General features: G+C 40.2%; 1 protein-coding gene across 1 annotated transcript in view; it reads right to left on the reverse strand.

Annotated features, from left to right (window-relative positions):
- ano5b (anoctamin 5b) overlaps positions 1–20,491 on the reverse strand; it is a gene marked incomplete at its 5' end in the record, with an annotated part of 29,678 nt that extends 9,187 nt beyond the window's left edge. The window contains 11 exons of the mRNA XM_083891721.1: positions 273–333; positions 1,386–1,491; positions 2,343–2,477; positions 2,555–2,670; positions 4,007–4,126; positions 4,236–4,520; positions 4,726–4,794; positions 5,217–5,324; positions 8,933–8,997; positions 12,412–12,456; positions 20,422–20,491. Coding sequence (XP_083747847.1) covers positions 273–333; positions 1,386–1,491; positions 2,343–2,477; positions 2,555–2,670; positions 4,007–4,126; positions 4,236–4,520; positions 4,726–4,794; positions 5,217–5,324; positions 8,933–8,997; positions 12,412–12,456; positions 20,422–20,491 — 1,180 coding nt within the window. The remainder of the gene's footprint in view (positions 1–272; positions 334–1,385; positions 1,492–2,342; positions 2,478–2,554; positions 2,671–4,006; positions 4,127–4,235; positions 4,521–4,725; positions 4,795–5,216; positions 5,325–8,932; positions 8,998–12,411; positions 12,457–20,421) is intronic.
- Between the last annotated feature and the right edge of the window lie 489 nt (positions 20,492–20,980).

Here is a 20,980-nt window from a genome sequence, read left to right on the forward strand (position 1 = left end):
AAGTGTAATGTTTTGCTATGACTCTCATTAATACTTGTTTAACTTGTTTAATCTGATGCACATGATGCCAGTTTCCAGGCCCTCTTGGCCGACGCTGATGGCCAACTGCTTGTGCATAACAACATAATAGTGCTGGCAAGCAGCTATGGGCAAATGCTGCTGCTGCTGCTGCAGTGTGAAAAGGCTTGAACTGTGAAAAATCTGTCTTTACAGGAGGAGGAGGAGGAGGAGGGGCAAGTTGGATGTTAAGGGCAGCACAGATTGACACTTACCCCAAATCCCCATAAATATGGCAAAGAATACCGTTCCCTCGTTATCAAACAGATGGGATTGCTGCGAGAGAGAATATGGGAAAGGTTAAGAGGAGAAACGCAGGGAAGAGACACGCTGGGCATGAACATGCCGACATACTGCTGACTCGGCAGGACACACATTATCGACTGTGTTCGATTCAGTGATCATTCGCAGGAAAACTGCTTCTCGTTACTACTAGGGCTGTGACGATACACAAACTCACGATTCGATTCGTATCACGATTTTTGACCCACGATTCGATACATTCCACGATTTTAATTATTATAGCAACTTAATTTAATTTAACATTTAATAACAATATTTTGGAACACTGTAAACAGATTTGAACATAAATAAATAAATAACCAAGGATTTCTCTCTTTTCTGTAACAAAATAATACTGTTTAAAAATACAAAGTAAATGATCAATCAGACTGGGATTTGTCCCCAAAGCATGCTGGGAAGTGTAGTTCTTCATGAGAAGCAGTTTTGTTTTCCGGTGTAAATAACTTGTTTTGATAAACAGCAAAGGTAAGACAACATTTCCGCTTGTATTTCTTGAAAGTCAGTTGTTGTTTTGCTCTTATTTTGGGGCTGGATCTGTGAATCTTGTTCGTTCTCCGCTGTTTACATAATCAAGCTGACGCTCCAGTGCCGCTTTATGAGCTGTAACAGGTTTTTTCCGCTCCTGCGGGTTTGATCCATCGGTGTTTTAACTGTCTTTCGTGAACATAAGAATGGTTTATATGAGCTTTTAGCTGAATTTCTGACCTTTCTGTGGGTATGCAGCATGTCTGTGTTTGTTAAAGTTAATTAACAATGAATTAATCACAATTAAAGCGATAATTTGACACCCCTAATAAAAATAAGTGAGTTAGAAAGGGCGTTTCACGATTTTGTTTTCTCACGCCGCGAGACAGGTTCGTAGCTCTGAGTATCGCGATTTCGATTTTGATTCGCATATCGTTACAGCCCTAGTTACTACATGTGTGTTTTAAATCAGAGTGCCGCACAGCAGTATCGTCAACATTAACGTGACACCAGGGTTTCAAAATGGCTGCCAAAACAACACAGGAAGTGAAGAGATTTACCCAAGACGAGAGACAAGTGGAGTTGAGCTTCCAAAAAGGACATTTTTTATCACACAGCGGACACATCACGATGCTGCCTCCGATAGCAGCGTCACAGATTTCTTTACTGAAAAGAGAAATAGAGGAAATGAATAGAATCACATGTAAATGTGAGAGTATTTATCAAAAAAAAGTTTTGTTTCCAATATTATTCTATCAACACAGATATGTACATCGATAGTCTGCCGTTACAATTGATTTGCCTCGTGTGCACTGTGGAGTCGGTATGAGTGTTTTTAATGCCATGCTAACTTGTACCATTGACTTGCGCTAGCCATAGCACCAGCGAACTCGGCAACTAGAAGAACTGAATGAAATTTCTTGAAAACGTCTCCAGACGTCTCCATCACACCGGCTGAGTTGGAAAATAGGTCTTATGTCCAAAATTCCGAACTATCCCTTTAAAGTAAAAAAAAAAAAAAAAAAAAACACCCATTCCATTTTAATTATTTTAATTATCAATTTAAGATTTTCAAATGTTCCGATTTTTCAGACTTTCTTCCAGTTAATAAAATTAGCCACCGTAGTTATCACTCGATCAGAACAATTAAGCAATGTATGTGCATTTAAACGAATAAACTAGTGAATGAAACAGTTGACCAAGCGATTACTGATAACAAAAGTAAAGGAATGATCCATGAACCCAACGAACATCAATACAAACCCAGATTTAAGTCTTGCCCCAGTATTTACCTGTTATCTATTGATGGTGTTTAACACTTGGTGTTTATTCCTGTCACATTCTCAGCTGTGACATTTAACATCTTCTTCTATGCATATAAATGATTTCTTTTGTCTTAATTTGTCTTATTTTGCCTTACCTCATCCTTTTTTTTAAATTGTGCTATATAAAAGTGCTTTGACTTGACTTTAGGGCATCACATTAGAAGCTCTCTGACACCCTCTGGTGGCACTAACCTCGATACGTTGTCATCATAACTGAGCACGCCGTATGTGAAACAAATGACGCCCATGACGGCTGCAAAGAACAGCATCTCTGTGTAGAAGCCCAACCAGGCGAAGTAGATCCCGATCTTCTCTCCGTAGTATTTCCTGAAGTGAAAACACAGCTTCAGTAACTCAGACGGACTCTTTCGTTGTGAACTGTGATGAAATGGAATTTTTATTACCTGATGAGGTTCAGAGGCTGCTCTTTGTAAAAGCAGAGGAATCTGGCCCAGTGGTTGTACAAGCTGAAGCGCTCACTCTCACATTCAGCGTTTGGTGCCCTTTCCCAGTATTGACACTGAGAAGAAGAAAAAAAAAAAAAAGTGCTGGCGGCTCATTAAAACACATATGAGAAGATTACATATAGTATTGTAATTATTTTGAAAGTACGGAAGTAATATTTACAGTAATACCAATTTAATTCTGGTGATTACCAAGTATGGTGTGAGAGAAATGGATGAAATGAATGGATTTCAAACGAATGAATTAAGTTATAAACTGGATAGATTAGGGAACACATATTCAACATTAACTAGGTGCTTACTAACATATATAAGTAGCATACTAGTGCTTTATTAGCAATCATTAAGCATGTATTAACACCTTATTCTACATAGCCCTATTCTACCTCTACAACGACATGAATTAAGATTTTGCCGACATAAGGTGTTAATACATGCTACTAATTAAGGGCTAGTATGCTACTTATATGCATGTTAGTAAGCACCTAGTTAAAACCCTTCAACTACTTTTCGCCTTTGTGTCTCGCTCATATACGTAGTCATAGCAAATCGCCAAAATGGATGCCAGAATTCAAAATAGCCAACTTCCTGTTGAGTTGAGGCTATGGTTACGGTCGACTTTTTTGTTCGTCTTGGTCTGTCACATCTTCCCACCAAGTTTCGGGAAATTTGGTGGGATTTGGGGGTCCTGGAACAATGCCAATATTGCATTTTCGCCAGACCTGACCTCCATGCAAAGTTTTTTTTTTATACCTTAACGCCCTCAAAAATTACCACAAAGGATAACAATAGGTTACCCTTCATAGGTTGAATTAAGGTTGTGTGAGATCCAGTGGTCAATACTTCTAAATACTTAATATGGAAGTGGGTTACTCTTAACATGCACCATGACATCAATCTTGCATGTTGAATATTAATGTGCAAAGAAATCCAGATGAACACAGAAGCAGGACACGGGAATCCCCGTCTTCAATGAAGGGTAAATAAAATGTTTGTGGTGGGAGTGGGAGTGTTTAAGTGTTGGTATCTAAAACACTTTGTATATAATACGGTTCAAACGTTTGGCGTCACTTAGAAATGGAAGGAAAAGCACTTTTTTTCAATGAATATTACATTAAATGAATCAGAAATCCACTCTATACATCGTTAATGTGGTAAACGACTATTCTAGCTGCAAATGTCTGGTTTTTAATGGAATATGTACATAGGTGTATAGAGGCCCATTTCCAGTGTTCTAATGGTACATTGTGTTTGCTAATGACGTTCGAAGGCTATTGGATGATTAGAAAACCCTTGTGCAATGATGTTAACACAACAAAATTGTATAGGTGACCCCAAACTTTTGAACGGTAGTGTATATATTTATATCTATATTTCCTCCGCATGTCTTACATCATGAAGAGGGAAGGCCGCCGTGTAGGTCCCGTTGCTGAGTAATCGCTTGATTCCGGTCTTGTCGTTGTCTTTCCGTCCTTCCGCATAGTACGGACAGCGGGCCAGGATGTAGAACACCTACCAACAAGGAAAGGGATTCGTCAAGAAGAGAGATTAAGGGATTTGGAATTGTTTGTTTTTAACTGCAGAGAGAAACTCAATAAAAGACAACAAATCCAACACTAACGATCCTGTTCCTTGTGGACGGTGGAAAGAAGGAAGCTTTGTCTTTCATGAGGAAGAAGTCAGTCTTGCTCTTGTCGAAGGGATATGTGAAATAGTCCGTTTGGGGTCGCATTATGTGACCTGGCAGACGGAAAGGACGCGAGAGCCACTGCAGCGGGTCGTCCTTCCCGTGGGGGATGTCGCTGTTCTTGAAGGGAACTTTAATCTTTAAGATGTCGGCGTAGGTCGCCAGGACGTCCCACGGAGCGTGGATCTTCAAGAAATACGTCTTCCGATCTTTGGAGTTCTGATGCAAAGACAAACAGAAGAGAAGAAAAACACTTTGTGTGCTTAAATGCAACTGCATAAGGTTTTTTCTTTTTTTTAAGCTTTAGTTCAACATGTCTAATCCTGAACCATCCCCTTTAAGACTTTAATGCAGGAAAGATAATGTGCCTGAGCAAGTTAGCCACCAGGTGGCAGTGGCACCACCCTTTGGCTGGATTTCTTACTGATTTGTCCTCAGTCTCCAGCTCCAAACCTGCTTTCGCCAAGTTGGCCTCAAACTCCCTCCTCCTTTCCTGTGGGTGAGCAAACAAAAAGTAGGATTTAAAACCCAGCACATTCAAATAATCTCTTCATCAGTCAATGAAAATAGAGTGTGTACATTGACAAGTGTGTACAACATGCTGCAGTGAACTACTAACAAATAGTGATTAGATGAGACATGAATAAAATACATGTATATAGTGTATATATATCCATTAAATGTAGCTACAGTACATTCCTGTGTCAATTAATACCAATATCTCGCAAATACTAAACTTTGCTTCATATCCTCAGACTTTCATGGAAAATATGAATTTCACTTCCTCTTTGCAGTGGCACACATTCCTGTTGTGGACATATATGGTGTCGTAACTCACAGTTGTTCACTGACCACACTGTAAAAAAAATACTGAGTCGTCAAGAAAATTTAAATTGTCTTATCTGTCACACTTACTTGTTTCTTTTCTCCATCTTTGTCGTCCACGTAAGACAACACAAAGTCTATCCGTCGAATTCCGTCCCTGAAGAAGACGGTGTCTTTGTGTGATTGCAGCTTGTCCGTCTAAAGGACCAACAACACAATTAAATTTTTTGTTTTTTGTTTTTTTGTTTTTACAGAGACATGAGACTTGATGACTCACTTAATGGACTATGACAGGCAAGATGTCCAGTATAAGTATTAGTGTCTGAGACATTTGGTTAAGTTTTCGGTCTTATTTGACCGACTGAAACGAGCATAAGTCAAAAACAAAAGGACATATTTAGCTGGAACTTTATGGGGATATATGGTCTAAGGCATTGGTTCTCAAAAGTACGGCCCGGGGGCCAATGGCGGCCCGCAGAAACATTTCTGGCGGCCCGCAATGAATTACAGTTGATAGTTTTAATCCAGGAGCTACTAAGCTTGTTAAATGTTTATTGGACATTACTGGATACAGACCAATAAGTGTAAACAAAAATACTGGGTATTTACCTGGTTTCTATATGGTGAATTTTAGTGTATTATTGGGTTATAAGCTGGTAATAAGCAGGTAGCTACAGCCCCCAATTACAAGCTATTTACCCAGTAAATATATGGTAACAGAAATGTGTTACTTGGTATTAACCTGTAATTAGAAGGTAAGAACAATGGCCAAAATACTGGGTAATTACCCAGTAAATTATAGAGCGTTATTATATTAATGCTTAAATTACATTATATTAAAGCTTATATTACTTAACGCTAAACTGTAGAACTGCAATCTGGTCATTAAAATGATTACAAATGGGATTTATTTCAGTTTTTTTTTCCTTTGGCGGCCCTCAGTCCAATGTTGGGTTTCTAAATTGGCCCTCAGGTATCAAAACTTTGAGAACCCCTGGTCTAAGGAGAAAATAGAATTTTGGTGGTGATCTGGATAAAGATTTGGGATTTTTAATCATGCAGTATATGGGAGTTTTCATTGTTTTTGTTAATTAATCTAAAAGAAGATGCTGTAATACAATGTTAGGTTGTAGTTGGGTCGAAGTCACCAGACTGTGATTATATAATTATATTTCAGCCACTGTCTTCAATCCAAAATTTTAAATCCAACATCCAAAATGAAGATTGAAAGTGGCTCAGTCCACCAGAAGATGACTTGTATCTGTGAATTTAAAGTCACCGAGAAAGAGTAATTTAACATCTCAGTAAAAATAACTCATCCTGTAAAAGTAAGACTCGTATGTCTGCGGTTGTGAGTTCAAGTCCTACAATGAAGTGAAGTTGAAGATTTCATGTAAAAACAGTCAAAAGAAAACCTGAAGAAGTGTAAGAGCAGGTAGCTCAGTGAACACAAACACTGCTGTGAACTTCTGATGTCATGGGTTCAATTCTTATAAAGAACAACACAACTTATAATTCAGTTTTTTTGAAATTAATATTTTGATTTTAAATATTATTTCAGTTCTTCTGGTTGCTGTGGAAACAGAGAGAGGGATTTGCTTCATTTTAGCCGTCATTTCCTCTTTTTGTTCTGTCACAACAGCGGACAAAATAAATCGGAAGGAATCTGTCGTTCACTGTGTGTGTCTTTATTTAAAGGCTTGGAATTTTACACATGTAAACCTTTAGAAAACAATTATTTTCATTTATTTATTACTGATTATATTACAGAGCATTCAACGTGAGCTGTCCCTCGAATATGCTCATTTCTAATCCTGTCCACCCTGGTCACTTTCACAAAAATGACTTCTATATCTCCAGCTCCACCTCCTGTCAACAAGTGCTTCAAACTGTCCATCAGCTTGTGAGGGTCCCATAGAGTCAGGCCATTTATAATCGGAGGCCCGAGAAGCAAGGCCCTTGACTAAAGTACACTTTAAGAGTTTATTCTAATGTTACAAAAACATAACAATGTGTATTTTAAATTGATTATACACGTATATGAACACACATATTGAATTTGTCGGTAAACACATCCCAAACATTACAAAACTATGACATTTAAAGTCTACTTTTTCTGCTAGATTGAGAGATTGTGTCCTTATTTTTTACCCAGCTTATCTCCCAATCCCCAAAGTGCTCATTAGTTACTTAATCATGTTATGTTTTCATCAGGCTAATTCATTCAGGAAAGAAAGTGTTCCTTTCTTGCACCGAACACATAAGTCACACACAATAGAAACTTAATTTATTCGGTGTAATGAGTTGTGATGAATAAACCATCTGCTTGATGGTCTCGCTGTATCACTGGAAAATCAGCAGACTGTCAGGCTCCTGTGTGAGTGTTACTGTGTGAGGAATGAGAGGAGCTCTTTGATACATAGAGGTCTTGTGACTCAGCATCGAGAGCGGCGAGTCAACTACAGACCAGTGAACAAATCCACAAAAATCACACAAAATCGAGGCAATATTTTGGCTACAAAGCAAAGATAACAAGCTCTGAAAAAGTACATCAACTAGGGGTCGTACCTATGTTCCCCGGGTCCTATGTTCCCCGTTTTTCCCAAGAATGGTCCTATGTTCCCCACTTTGTGGAAGCCTAGGTGTGGAGCTCCAGGGTAAAGGGTTGGGGTAGGTTAGGGTGGGTAGAGTAAGGGTTAGTGTTAGGGTTACAGAGAGAGGGAGTTTCCTGGTTTGGAACATAGGACCTTTTTAAAAAAAAAAAGGCCCTATGGGTTAGGGTTAGGGCTAACTGGGTCCTTTTGGGTGAAAGTAGGGAACATAGGACCCTTTTTCTAAAAAAGAAAACATAGGACTTTTTTGGGGAAAAACGGGGAACATAGGACCCGGGGAACATAGGTACGCCCCCATCCCGTCTGATTCTCAGTGAAGACGGCACACTTGGTAAAGTCAGTGCTGACAATGAGTCAATAATTCATATAACCACACTTTAAAAACCTGAACTATCAAGGCTTATCATCTTATTTGAGGTATGTTGACAGTATGATGTTGCTCCAGTTAATATTTATCCACAACTAGCAGTAAAGTAAACCAAACCAATGGTTTTTTTTGACTGTGTTGATATAATGTCAGTCTAGCTGTTTCCAGCCTTTATGCTAACCCAGGCTACATGCTAGCCGTAGCTTCATGTGGACAGTAAAGCCTCTTTCATGCTGAGATTAGCAGGTACACCAGTGATTTTTAAACCCAGGTGAATATATTACGTTGGTTACTATTTTGCATCTTTTAAACCAGTCATTTAAATCTGTGTTTCCCAATCTGCCTGTATGGGGACCCACTTATCAACGATGGCAAACTAGCATGACCCAACCACAATATAATTATTGAATTGAATTACCAAAATATCTACCATGACCCACCTTTGGGTCCTGCCCCAGTCATTGGGAATAAATGATTTTAATGATCTGATTCATGAATTAAATTATATTGAGTGCTGTCCCAAGATTGAAAAAAGTAAGGACAGCTTCAAAGGGGCCACACGGTTGGTGTAGTGGTGGTTAGCATTCTGCATGGAGTTTGCATGTTCTCCCTGTGTGTGCATGGGTTTTCTCTGGCTTCCTCCCACAGTCCAAAAACATGCAATATAGGGATTAGGTAAATTGACAGTGATTTTTGCTGATGGCAAAACAGAGCACACAAAGAAAGTAGTGTTTTCATGCAAGTCTTAAGTTCTCACTGGTGGGAAAAACCCAATTAATCCCAGGATCAGACTGGTTTTTAGGACCAGTGAATGGGCCGTGACTTACTTCTGTATGTCCAGGCAGTGTCTCTCTCTCAGATGAAGAACTGACGCCATTTCCGTTGTTTTCATCTGGAAAAAGAAATACACCCATCATGCATGTGCAAATGTACACGAATGTGTGCAGTGCCGACTTGGACAATAGCAATAACAATAGCACAATGTTTGTTGAAATGCAGATGCAGAGTCTGGACATATTGGTAAAAGCTGAGAAGGAAACACCATGGCCAATGGCAATAATCATACACACACACTCATCCTCCGTAACACACTGACATTCCTGCACTCCCTCTCTCTTTCTCCCCCTTCATGGCAGACTCTGGCAGACAGAATGTGCTCATGTAGCACTGCTTTGCTCCCCCCTGTTATTACTGAATGGTGGGAAAGCCACACTTCCTGTGTGTGTGTGTGGGGGGGGGGGGGGGGGCTGGAACGTGCATGGAGACCACAAGAGAGAGAGAGAGAGAGAGAGAGGGGGAGGGACTGGGAGCAGTGGATGGAGTAGCTGCTGTATCAGAAGTCCAACCTCCCCCAGGATCAGGATGGAGCAGAACAAAGGAGACAAAGATCTCCAGCCTTCTTCTGCTGCAGACCAGGCACGCTGCTGCCGATTAGACAGTTATCTGACAGGCAACGGCGTGAGCCAATGAGAGAAGGACTGTGGTGTTTCTAAGTGGGCTCACTCGAGAGGTATGTTAATATAGCATGGCAGTGAGATCATATGAATCCCTGAAGGATAAAGGGACAAATGGCGTGGTGTGAGCTTTCCATCGGGCTCGTGGGAAGCATCTGTGACTGTGCAGATGAGTTTATTTGTTCCTACTTGGCAGCTTTTTTTTCTCTCCCCCTCCTCCTTTTCCTTTCTCGGTCTCTCGCGTTTGGCCTTTCTCCAACTGTGCGCAGCCACGAATCAGAGCCCGGCTTGAGCAAACAGAAGCCAGCAGTGAGCTATATATACGTCCACAGTGAAACAAATAAACAAAGACAAGAGGTCATACATGTAGAAATATGCAGCAAATGGCACAAAAAATATCCACTGTGGACGTGTATATCCACGAAGTACCGTTCAGTTACAACTCACTTGAAAGTAAAGCTCACACACCATTTATTTTAAGTCAAAGCAGCCTAGTGTCACATGACATTCTCCTCTACTGGGCTCTAATTCAAAGTGACAATTTTAAGCCAACTAATGGACAAAATGGTCAGCTGCTGATCACTGCACTGCACACACAGTAATGTCAAAGTCCAATGAGTGTTTTTCTCTTTGCTGATCTGTCGTCTTACAGTGAGACACAGGGTGTCATGTGACATGTTTTAATCAAGATTCCTACTCCAAAAATCCTTACTAGTGTCCTGAATAAAGATTAGGCTTAGTAGATAGTAAAACACTCGGTGGAGTGTACACATCATGTTGCCAGAGCCTGTGTTCCAGTGATTGTTGTTCTGTAATTTACCCAGTTTTTTCTGTAGTTGGGGGACTCACAAGGGATAGAGTTCCAAAAAAAAAGACTGATGTATGATGACTTTCATTCTGGGCAAAGCTCCAAAAAAGACTGCATCCTAAAGTTCTCGTAAAGAAACTCCGGTGCAGTAAAAACCATAGACCATAAATAAAAAATGGGCCTCGTCCTACAGTTTGCTAGAGAAGGACGGATACTGTGGTAACGATGTCCGTGCACTTGTGGTTGCAAAAATGTCAACATGGTCAAATCATGAATCTTGACACCACCGGTTGTCGCTTATGAAAAAATCAGCAATAATCGCCCTAAATTATATTGACCGTGCAGTTAGAAAAGATAGATAAGATAAGATATCCAAGTCACTTGAGACCAGATCCACTTCACTGCTCCACGTTTGAGCACTGAAGGCCAATGAGGAGTTATTAAAAGCCCTTCCCCCCAGAGATAGGCCTGTACTGTATATCAGAACAGGCAGCCCCTCGAGGTCAATATATGGATTCCCAGAGGCCTGTGTGTGTGTGTGTGGATCATGTGGAGAAAAGACACAGAAGGAGCTGTGCAATTTCTCTTGATACAAAAAAGCCTCACTCTAGCTGAGCTGCATCGATCCTAAACCTAAATCACTGCACTCTGAAGAGGTTCCCATCCTCTTTACTGAGTGTCTGTGAAGGCCTCTGCAGTAGGGTTGGGCAATAATGTAATAACATCTTAGACCAGGAGCTTAAACTCAAAATGAATCTCCTAGTCTGGTCAGGAGGGGGAGGGGCGGGGTTTCACTGTATCCCAGAGTGAACCATCAAAACAAGCTGGAGACAAGGACGTCTTGATCTGAAGTGACATCTGGTACTTGAAACTGTGACAGCTACACACGCATCCATTTACCCACACAAGCATAATACATAATGCATATTCTTCAGAATGGAGACAGTGTAAACATGCCATACACTTCTGATACTTAAAAGCACATGTGCACCAGCAGTGGTGGAATGACCCTTAACCAATGTGTTTTACATTTTATTTCCAATGTACACTACCGTTCAAAAGTTTGGGGTCACTTAGAAATGTCCTTATTTTTTAAGGAAAAGCTCTTTTTTTTCAATGAATATAACATTAAATGAATCAGAAATACACTCTATACATTGTTAACGTGGTAAACGACTATTCTAGCTGCAAACATCTGGTTTTTATGTAATATGTACATAGGTGTATATCCATTTCCAGTGTTCTAATGGTGCATTGTGCTTGCGAATCGCGTTAGAAGGCTATTGGATGATGAGAAAACCCTCGAAAACCCTTGTGCAATGATGTTGGCACAGCTGAAATCAGTTTTGCTGGTTCTTTGACGAAAGCAACATTATTATTTTGAATAAAAATCATTATTTCTAATCTAGTCAATGCCTTGACTATATTTTCTATTCATTTTGCAACTATTTTGATTAATAAAAGTGTGACTTTTAATGGAAAACACACAAAAAATATATAGATGACTCCAAACTTTTGAGCGGTAGGGTACATTTTATTGTTTCAGATCAAAAATATTGAACTTTTTACTCCACAAAATCCCTATAAACCACGATAAAGTTACTCATCAAAATAGCTTGTTGCTACTACTTTACACCACTTGCATGCTGCACGTGTATGAGCCACATTAGTGTGGATACAGTTCTCTATATTGATGAATGAACCCTTCATCGACTGCAGTCACAACTGCTTATGGATAAAATAAAGTTCCATCTCAATGAAACTTTACCCATGAGCACATGCTACGCTGTACAAGTGCATGCATCAAGTGCAGGAACACAGCACAACAACTAACCAGGAGCCTGCAGGCTCTGCTATAACCAGGAGCTGAAACAGACACACAGACACACAGACGTCTGGGTGTGATTATAGCAACAGGCAAAATGTGACTTCAGCACTGATATAAGACGAGACCGGACGGCTGAAAAGAGAAGGAGCAGATGAGTATGATGATGTGAACACGGACAGACAGGCAGCACACACAGAGCCTCCGATCTGCCCATACCTGAGTGCAGGTTTATCCCGAACACAGTCAACACTGCAAGGCCATCTTTCAGGGACAGATATGACAGATATTAAAGGAGGTGGTGTTAAAAGTGTAGGTAAACACGCAGGGTTATTAAGTGTTGAGACACGCCGGACTGTGATATCCATCAGTAAAACGAGAGTCCAGCGACGAAGAGACTCACCAGGGAAAACAGAACATGTTAGCTTCTATTTATATCTAAACAAGCAGCAGTACTAATCATAATTTGCTTTAGGATTTACTACACATGTGGATGTTTCATTATGGCTGAAGGTTTCTTTTTCGCTCTTGCTGTTTAGATCTTGCTAAAGGCAAGACCCTCAGTTCAGACAGACCTTTTTATTTGACTAAAAACTAAAAACAAGTTTTTGCCTCCGATCACAAGTGCAGACCACAGCCTGGAATTACGACAACCTTTCACAAAGGAAGTGACATCTCTCTCTCCCCTGTGTGTTATTACACTGTGCAAAAAAACCCACATCCTTGCAGACACATGAATGTGTAAGTCATCCACAATATACACTACCGTTCAAATGTTTGGGGTCACTCTACACAATTTTGTTGTGTATTCCCTTGAAAGGCACACTTTTATTCATCAAAAGAGTTGCAAAATAAATAGAAAATGTAGTCAAGACATTGACAAGATTAGAAATAATGATTTTTATTCAAAATAATCATTTTGCTTTGAGCAAATCTGATTTCAGCTGTGCTAACATCATTGCACAAGGGTTTTCTAATCATCCAATAGTCTTCTAACGCGATTAGAAAACACACTGTACCATTAGAACACTGGAAATGGGCCTCTATACACCTATGTACATATTCCATTAAAAACCAGACGTTTGCAGCTAGAATAGTCGTTTACCACATTAACAATGTATAGAGTGTGTTTATGATTCATTTAATGTTATATTCGTTGAAAAAAAAAGTGCTTTTCCTTCAAAAATAAGGACATTTCTAAGTGACCCCAAACTTTTGAACAGTAGTGTAGCTGAAGAAAAAAGTGATTTAGTCAAACAATGGCACATACTCACATTTATATAAAGAACTGAACTATGACATTTCATACCAAAACACATGCACCATACAGATGTGCTGTGCATCACAACACCAACATCCTGAGCTTGAACCCTGGGCGCTCTATGACAAGACAACCGCTCTATCTTTTTAGCAAGTTTCCTGCCGAGGGAAAACGTTCTAAAAACTGCTTCACTCAAGTACGCATTAAGAGCCGTGGAGTGAAAAACACGAGGCATGGACAACAAATTCACAATTAATGTTCATCAATTATTCCACCACATGATTTCATCTCAGTATCAGTATCTCATTTAGTTATGACCATGGATCTCCTAAGTTCTCATGAACATTTGTGCCAAATTTGGAGAAATTCCCACTTGGGTGCTCCAGAGATAATTGTGGTCATGAGAATGACTTACAAATATGGACTGACAACTTGAAAAGATGTGGATTTATTGAAAGGTTTTACTTATAAACAATCATAATCATATGCAGTAGCTGTGACCTTGTTTTTTGACATTTCTAAGCTGTAACCTTCAGGAGAACGAAGACCGTAGTGCATACACAATGAGGGTTTTTGGTGTGTTGTGTTGATGTTTTGTCAGATCATTTCCTCTCTTATATGTTATTCCCTGTGGGGATTTTTTTTCCCCTGACAATCCCAGGAAGCATCGAGTGATATAAAAATACCACAGACTTATACACAAGAGGTCACGTGCAGAGCACAGACCATGCAGACTGCATTATCTTCATACAAAAACAACAGAATATATTTAAAATGCAGATTAGCATTCACTGTATTATCCTCATATCTGTCATGTACTGTTATTATATGAGGCAACAGTGACCGATATATATATAAATATAGCTCCTTCGGGCACAGTCACTCGATCAGCAGCTCATACATAAAACATCGGCCTGCAAGGACATTTCTTTTAGCCTTTCTTTTAGTGCTACATGTACGTGTAGACATAAAACAAAAAAGAAAAAGGCGCCCAAAGATCATCGTTGTAAACAAAGACCAGAATGTTTTATTTTAGCCTCAAAAGAAAACACATGATCTGGTACAAACACAAACAATGTTGTACTGCCAGCATCTCCTTGTTTGCTGAGAGGGAAACTTGGGTTTCCATATCTCATTCGGTTTCATGCTTCGATCGAAAGGGAGGAGGGGAGGGGGTAATGAAATTATAAGAACTGTTTCCATAGCAACCCTTTGGCTCTGTTTTATGTCTGACTTCGCCGATGAGGCCGCGGAGAGCAGAGATAAGTCACCTTAAATGAAAGCAAAGTCCTTAAAATACGAGCTGAATTCTCTTCAGGGCTCCACAGCTAAAAAAAAACAACTTTGACTGTGTTTTCAGATGGCAGAGAAAGTGGCAAGCTTCGCGGTCTGTTTATTAAACAAAAAGAGCGGCGCTACAAATAAGCAGCGTACCCGTGTGTACTGCATGTGTGTGTCTCTGTTTTTAAAGTTTAGCATTACTTTAGAGACTCATTCAGTCAAGACACATTTCAGTCGTGGAAATGTGTCATGCATTAATGTGCATTAAAGTGGACATAGAGTGGTCCTGTTGCACATATATGTTAGTTATGGAGGTCTACTTACATACATTAACTTGTTTTTAAGGTCAAAAACCTCCTAGTTGCTGTAAACGAGCCGATGTAAATCCCCTTTTCTGACGGTGTTTCCCAGCCGCGAGATTTGAGACTCAACTCTCTCACCCAGAAGACAGAGTCCTAGACCGGAAGTTCCAATTAACGCTGTTTTTTAGTGTGAATCTGCGTCATTACCTTGTTTAAGAAGTTCAGCCACTGCTGAAGAGAGTCTGCAGAGTCTTCTGACTCTGGGTCTGACTCCGGGTGAAAGTCATAAAAGGGACTGCGGCGGGGAGTCGTGAAGAAGCTATTTTTAAACATTGTTAAAACAATGTTTTGATAATAAGTAGCAGTGCATCCACCGTTCCAGAGGGGGGAGCTGTGCTTCTGAGAGCGGGTGTGCTGACTATGTCACTTCCGGGTACTGGCCAATCACAAGACGGGAAGCTTCTACGCTGGCTGGCCAATCACAACACAGTTTGTCTTCTGGGTGAGAGAGTTGAGTCTGAAATATCGTGGCTGGGGAACAGCGTCAGAAAAGAGGATTTCTATCGGCTCATTTACAGCAACTAGGAGGTTTTTGACCAAAAAACAAGTTAATGTATGTAAGTAGACCTCCATAACTAACATATATGTGCAACAGGACCACTCTATGTGAGCTTTAAGCAAATGTCCATTACTTTCAAACCATTGTTTAATGAGTTCACACAATCAGCTCCACTTGACCCTCTCAGTATTCATCAGTTTAGCAGGGTTTGGATCTTGTGTTGCCTGGCAGCAGTACAGCTCTGCACACGGGAAGTGATTTATGACAGTAACACTACGCCAGTGAGGTTGAAAGTATGACTGAAACCAGACTTCTGAAACCGTATAACTGAAAGTTGCCAAAAGTTAAGCACTGCAGGTTTGAAACTATAGTTTCTTACCTTTCTGAAGCTATTATTTGGTTGAATCAATTCATTTTCTGTTTAGGAAAAGACCATTTTTAAACATCTCAGTAACTTTATCCATCGTGCTAGGCTCCACTGTCTCTTTGTTGATAAAGTATGACGACATACATTCTCAGAAGGTTTCTTCTGGATTTACTGTCCTGAGAGAATGATGTCACTGAGCCAACATGTAGATCAGCAATTGACATCGGCAATAATTGTTCCTGTGTGTCGGTATGTGTCTATACTGACAGTAGCTTTTTTTTATGTTGTATTTTATGTTGTATTGGATGTAGACAACCATCCAGTGAAATCTGGTGTTCACCCAGTAGTCTGTCATCAATCATGATTCTTTTTATAAATCATGTTTGCCCACCTGCATGCACACACACACACACACACACACACAGAGAGAGAGGTGAAGACAGACACCTTCCTCTTCTCTCTCTCCATTTTCCCTTTCACATGTGGCTGAAGGTCTGTCCTGATAAGAGCCTGAACAAAGCTTTTGCCAAACCGAGCACAGTCCATTATCCTACAGCCCCCCCCAAGACAAACAACCATGTGTCTTAATAACAACTAATTGATTAACACAATAATGGGTCTACAAAGTGAAAAGATCTTGAGTCCTTTGCATTGAAGTCCCCACTGCTGTTGATCATAGAAGCTGCTGCAGCAACATCACATCGTCACATCTGCAGCTCCCCGGTTTTTGTTGCTTAGTGACAACATTTGATATATATAACAGGAGTGTGCCTTAGACAAGAATACTGGCTTATTCTGTGCATTTTTCACAGGTTTATTGATGCTATGTGTGACAGCCCCTTATAGTTTGCTCGTGCATTTCCACTTAGCGCACAGTGCAGATGCGTTTCCTCTTTATCGGATATGGATTGGCTTATTGCATGTTATATGCCATATCATTTCACAAATAATTAAGAGACTCAATACCCACAATATCTTTATCTGTCTGTCTGTCTGTCTGTGGTAAATGGTCTACTGATCTGTACAACATTTCGTCTGTGGTAGCCAATATCAGCCAATAAATTAGCGAAACAATATGTTGGACAAGCTTTTACTGTACAGGTCTTTAAATCCGACATGTGGACTTTGGTGTATATTAAATCATCAATTGAGGCAATAAATAAATGAATGAATAATAAAGACATTTCAGGACCAAATTCATCTCCGTTCGCCTCTTAGCGTCTATTGTGCGTGGTTGGTCTATTCTGTGAATACAGACCACACTATCTTTTAATCCTGTCCCTTGTTCAAACTCAATGGGAAGTGAACGATTTTGAGGCGATAGCAATACGAAGCAAGGAGATGATTAAAGGTCACGGCACCGTAATACGAATGCATGTCAGCGCGTTATGCTAAAAGAAGCTCCAGAATGTGTCAAGAAATTAGCATGCTCACCCATGTCTTGCATTTCCATAAATGCAGTTCAAAGCGATAGAGGTTTTCGGCCAGTGGAAATGGGACAAGGACGAGTTCTACGTAAACTGCAGCGCTGCTCTTATCACAGCCACAACACACTGTCCCAGTGCATTCCGACATGGAGGCTTCCAGAGATAAGGACCGTTGCAACTGAGCGGTCTAGTATTTATATTGGGTTTTGACTGTTACTTGTTTTTCCAAGATATCTCAAGACTTCAGTGCTAATGAATCTACTGGAGATTTGATGACGTGGGCTTTTTTACAACGTAAAATGTCAATTAGGTGGGTTAAATAGAAAAAAAAGAGACATATTATTTCAATTTCGGGGACATCAGAACTCTAGTGTTTCTTTCAACTACTCGTTCCCCAAAAGACAGAAACAGCCAGAGCAATATTGTCAGAAACGTATTCTACGATCATTGAAGTGAACCAAAGGGATCTATATTCTTTTTTGAAACTAATAAATCCTCCAGAAGGTACAGAGTGCAGTATATTGTCTTCTGACCACATCATTAGGGCTGTCTATGTTATGTTATACCTGTAAAAGAATCCACAACGTCAAATGGTTTATCTCTTTTGCAATCCAATAAATGACTCATGCCTTCCCTAGATACAGTTACATGTAGTTTATTCTCTTTATTTAGTTATTTCTTTGTAGTGAACCAAAATGTCCCCCCGTGTGATTAATGTCATTGCTTAGTTTTAAAGCGGACCTAGACCGGAAGTTCAAATGTTAGCTGTTTTTTAGTGTGTATCTGCGTCATTACCTTGTTTAAGAAGCCCTGAAGGTTCTAAACAAACATTTCAGCCACTGCTGAGAACGCTATGTTTTATTGTAATCTCGGGCTCAGTGAGATCTCTGAAAAAACCAGGTCCGGTTACGTAAACACCGGTTCTCCTGAACAGCAGTGCCCGGGCACATCCGGTTGCGTACATTGAACCGCAGAAGAAGAATAACGTCCGTTGTGGAGGTGATTCACGAGCGACAGTGTCTTCTGACTCCGGGTCAAAGTCATAAAAGGGACTGCGGCGGGGAGTCGTGAAGAAGCTATTTTTAAACATTGTTAAAACAATGTTTTGATAATGAGGAGCAGTTCATCCACCGTTCCAGAGGGGGGAGCTGCACTTCTGAGAGCGGATGTGCTGAATAGTATTGGCCAATCACAAGACTCTGTCTTCTGGGGGTGAGAGCTCGCTCTGAAATATTGTGACTCAGAAACAGCGTCAGAAAAGAGGATTTCAATCGGCTCGTTTACAGCAACTAGGAGGTTTTTGACCATAAAAACAAGTTAATGTATGTAAATAGACCTCCATAACTAACATATATGTGCAACAGGACCACTCTAGGTCCGCTTTAAACATTTAGTGAGAACACAGTATGTCGTTTTTGCCGAGAAACAGGAGCTGTCCAAACAATGTCAGAAGACATTATGTGCAAACTCTGCTCTCAGCTACTGTAGGTTGTTGTCATCTTCATCAACAGGGAGACATAATGCGAGTCTTAAAAGACCACAGCCCTCCATTACAGGAATGACATCTTAGAAAGTGTGCGGGAACTGTCCCGTTTAACTTATGTTCTGCTGTCACGGCAAATGATGTTGAACCTATTTACTTCTATCATGTTTAAAAGCGTATCTGTGAGCGTTTGAAACCACAGAGTGAAAGTGGTTTGCCGTTAAGTAAAGCCTCACTCTCTCAGGCAAGATATGGATATGGACAACAGAGAAGATGAAAGTCCCTGACTACTGGAGAACATATACGAATATATATATATATGTATATTTAAAATATATACATATATATAACTTTTATTGTCAGTGTCATGATGTCATGAACAAAAGTGTGTGATTCTGCTGTGGACCTGTGACTGTCTGCTGAGACTGAGAGCTAATTATATGAACACAGCTAATTCTTATTTTTGTATATCCTGTTATGAGGAATGGGAAGACGTCCAGTAGCTGAAAATCCAATCTGGAATCCATCATTTTTGACACGACAAATACAATATATGAAATGAATTAGGATCCAAAGACTGGAGTTAAAGGTGCATTATGTAATAAATCTAAAGCAACTGGCCATAGAATCCTCCTAATATGTCACAGAGGACCAGGACCAACGCCAAAATGAAGGGCAGTTTTGTCAAATATCATGCATGAGGTTATTCCATCTGATATATCCATCCCTAGTCAACAGCTAATGTTACCATAAATGATTATACATCTTGATCTTTACTGAGAAAACAGAAGTGATTGATTCGCCATGAATGGGTGGAGCTACTCAGAGCTATGTTACCATCACAATATCAATATTGTACCATGGACTTGTAACTGCAGTGTTGTGGACTCACCGATACTTTGGATACTTTTCCATATTAATAATAATAATAATAAAAATAATAATGAATTATATTTGAAGGCGCCTTTCAAGACACCCAAGGTCGCCGACCTTTTGTCCTCTTTTCTAACAAAATCAGAAACATTTTACAGACACTGTGTCTTGATAATTGTGACTCAAGTTGAACTCAGACCCTACACATGTGCCTCTGTTCAGCCAAGTGTGACGTCACTGCCCCCTCACAGTCAGGGACATTCCTCATAATGCGTCAGACTAAACAACCAAAAAAAAAAAATCACGTGATCACTGTTAACTTGCTGGATAATAACGCACATACAGTAGAGTGAGTGACAGAGTTGACCCCGCCCCCCCATACACGCCCTCCTGACGTGTGACGTCACAGAGGTGAAAAGTGACAAGTCAAAACTTAAAAAGTAAATGACAGCGAATCCCAAAGCAACCAATTATAAATTATATATTATATGTTGCTTTGTTTATATGATTATTAGCGATGTATATTGACTGAAATGATGGGGTTTCATTTAGTTGAGCTTTCATCCTGGGATTAGGATTAAACCATTAAGCGGCAGAGTGACAATAACAATGACAGCGTTAAAGGTTTATGACGGGTGGGGGGTATTTTCTATGAAATAAATAAAAATTGATTTACCTCCACAATCCGCCGCGCTCTGCAGCTCGATCAAAGTTTCGTCCTTCGTCTTTCCCGTTATTCGCCTCATAGCGGCGGAGGTGTTGTGATAACAGGCCTCCTCACCTTCTCAGAGAGAGAGAGAGAGAGAGAGAGAGAGCGAGATAGTGTTGGTGGAGGAGGAGGAGGAGAGAGAGAGAGAGAGAGAGAAGATGTCGCTGTGATCCCGCACCGCTGCGACCATTCAAACACAAACAGAACCACAGTCAGTGAGTTCCGATCAGGACGTGTGTAGAAAACACACGGATCATATTTTCATTGTGACCGTTTACTGTGCTGCACTGGCCGGGCTCCTCCGTGCTGCTGCCACAGGGGGAGCAGGCGCTCTTAAAGGGGAGTGACACTTTTCTTTCGCTCTCTTTTTTTCTTTTATGTCGGCAAACATGGAGCGCGAGCGAAAGAGAGAGAGAGAGAGTTTGAAATGAAAAGTCATATCACCATGTGTGTCGGTCAGTTTATTTATTTGCATGGTCATTAATGAGTACCTGCCTTTGATCTGCTTCCATTCATCGTAAATGGG

The sequence above is a fragment of the Microchirus variegatus genome, assembly GCF_963457635.1.
Source record: "Microchirus variegatus genome assembly, chromosome: 6".
Classification (NCBI taxonomy): Eukaryota; Metazoa; Chordata; class Actinopteri; order Pleuronectiformes; family Soleidae; genus Microchirus; species Microchirus variegatus.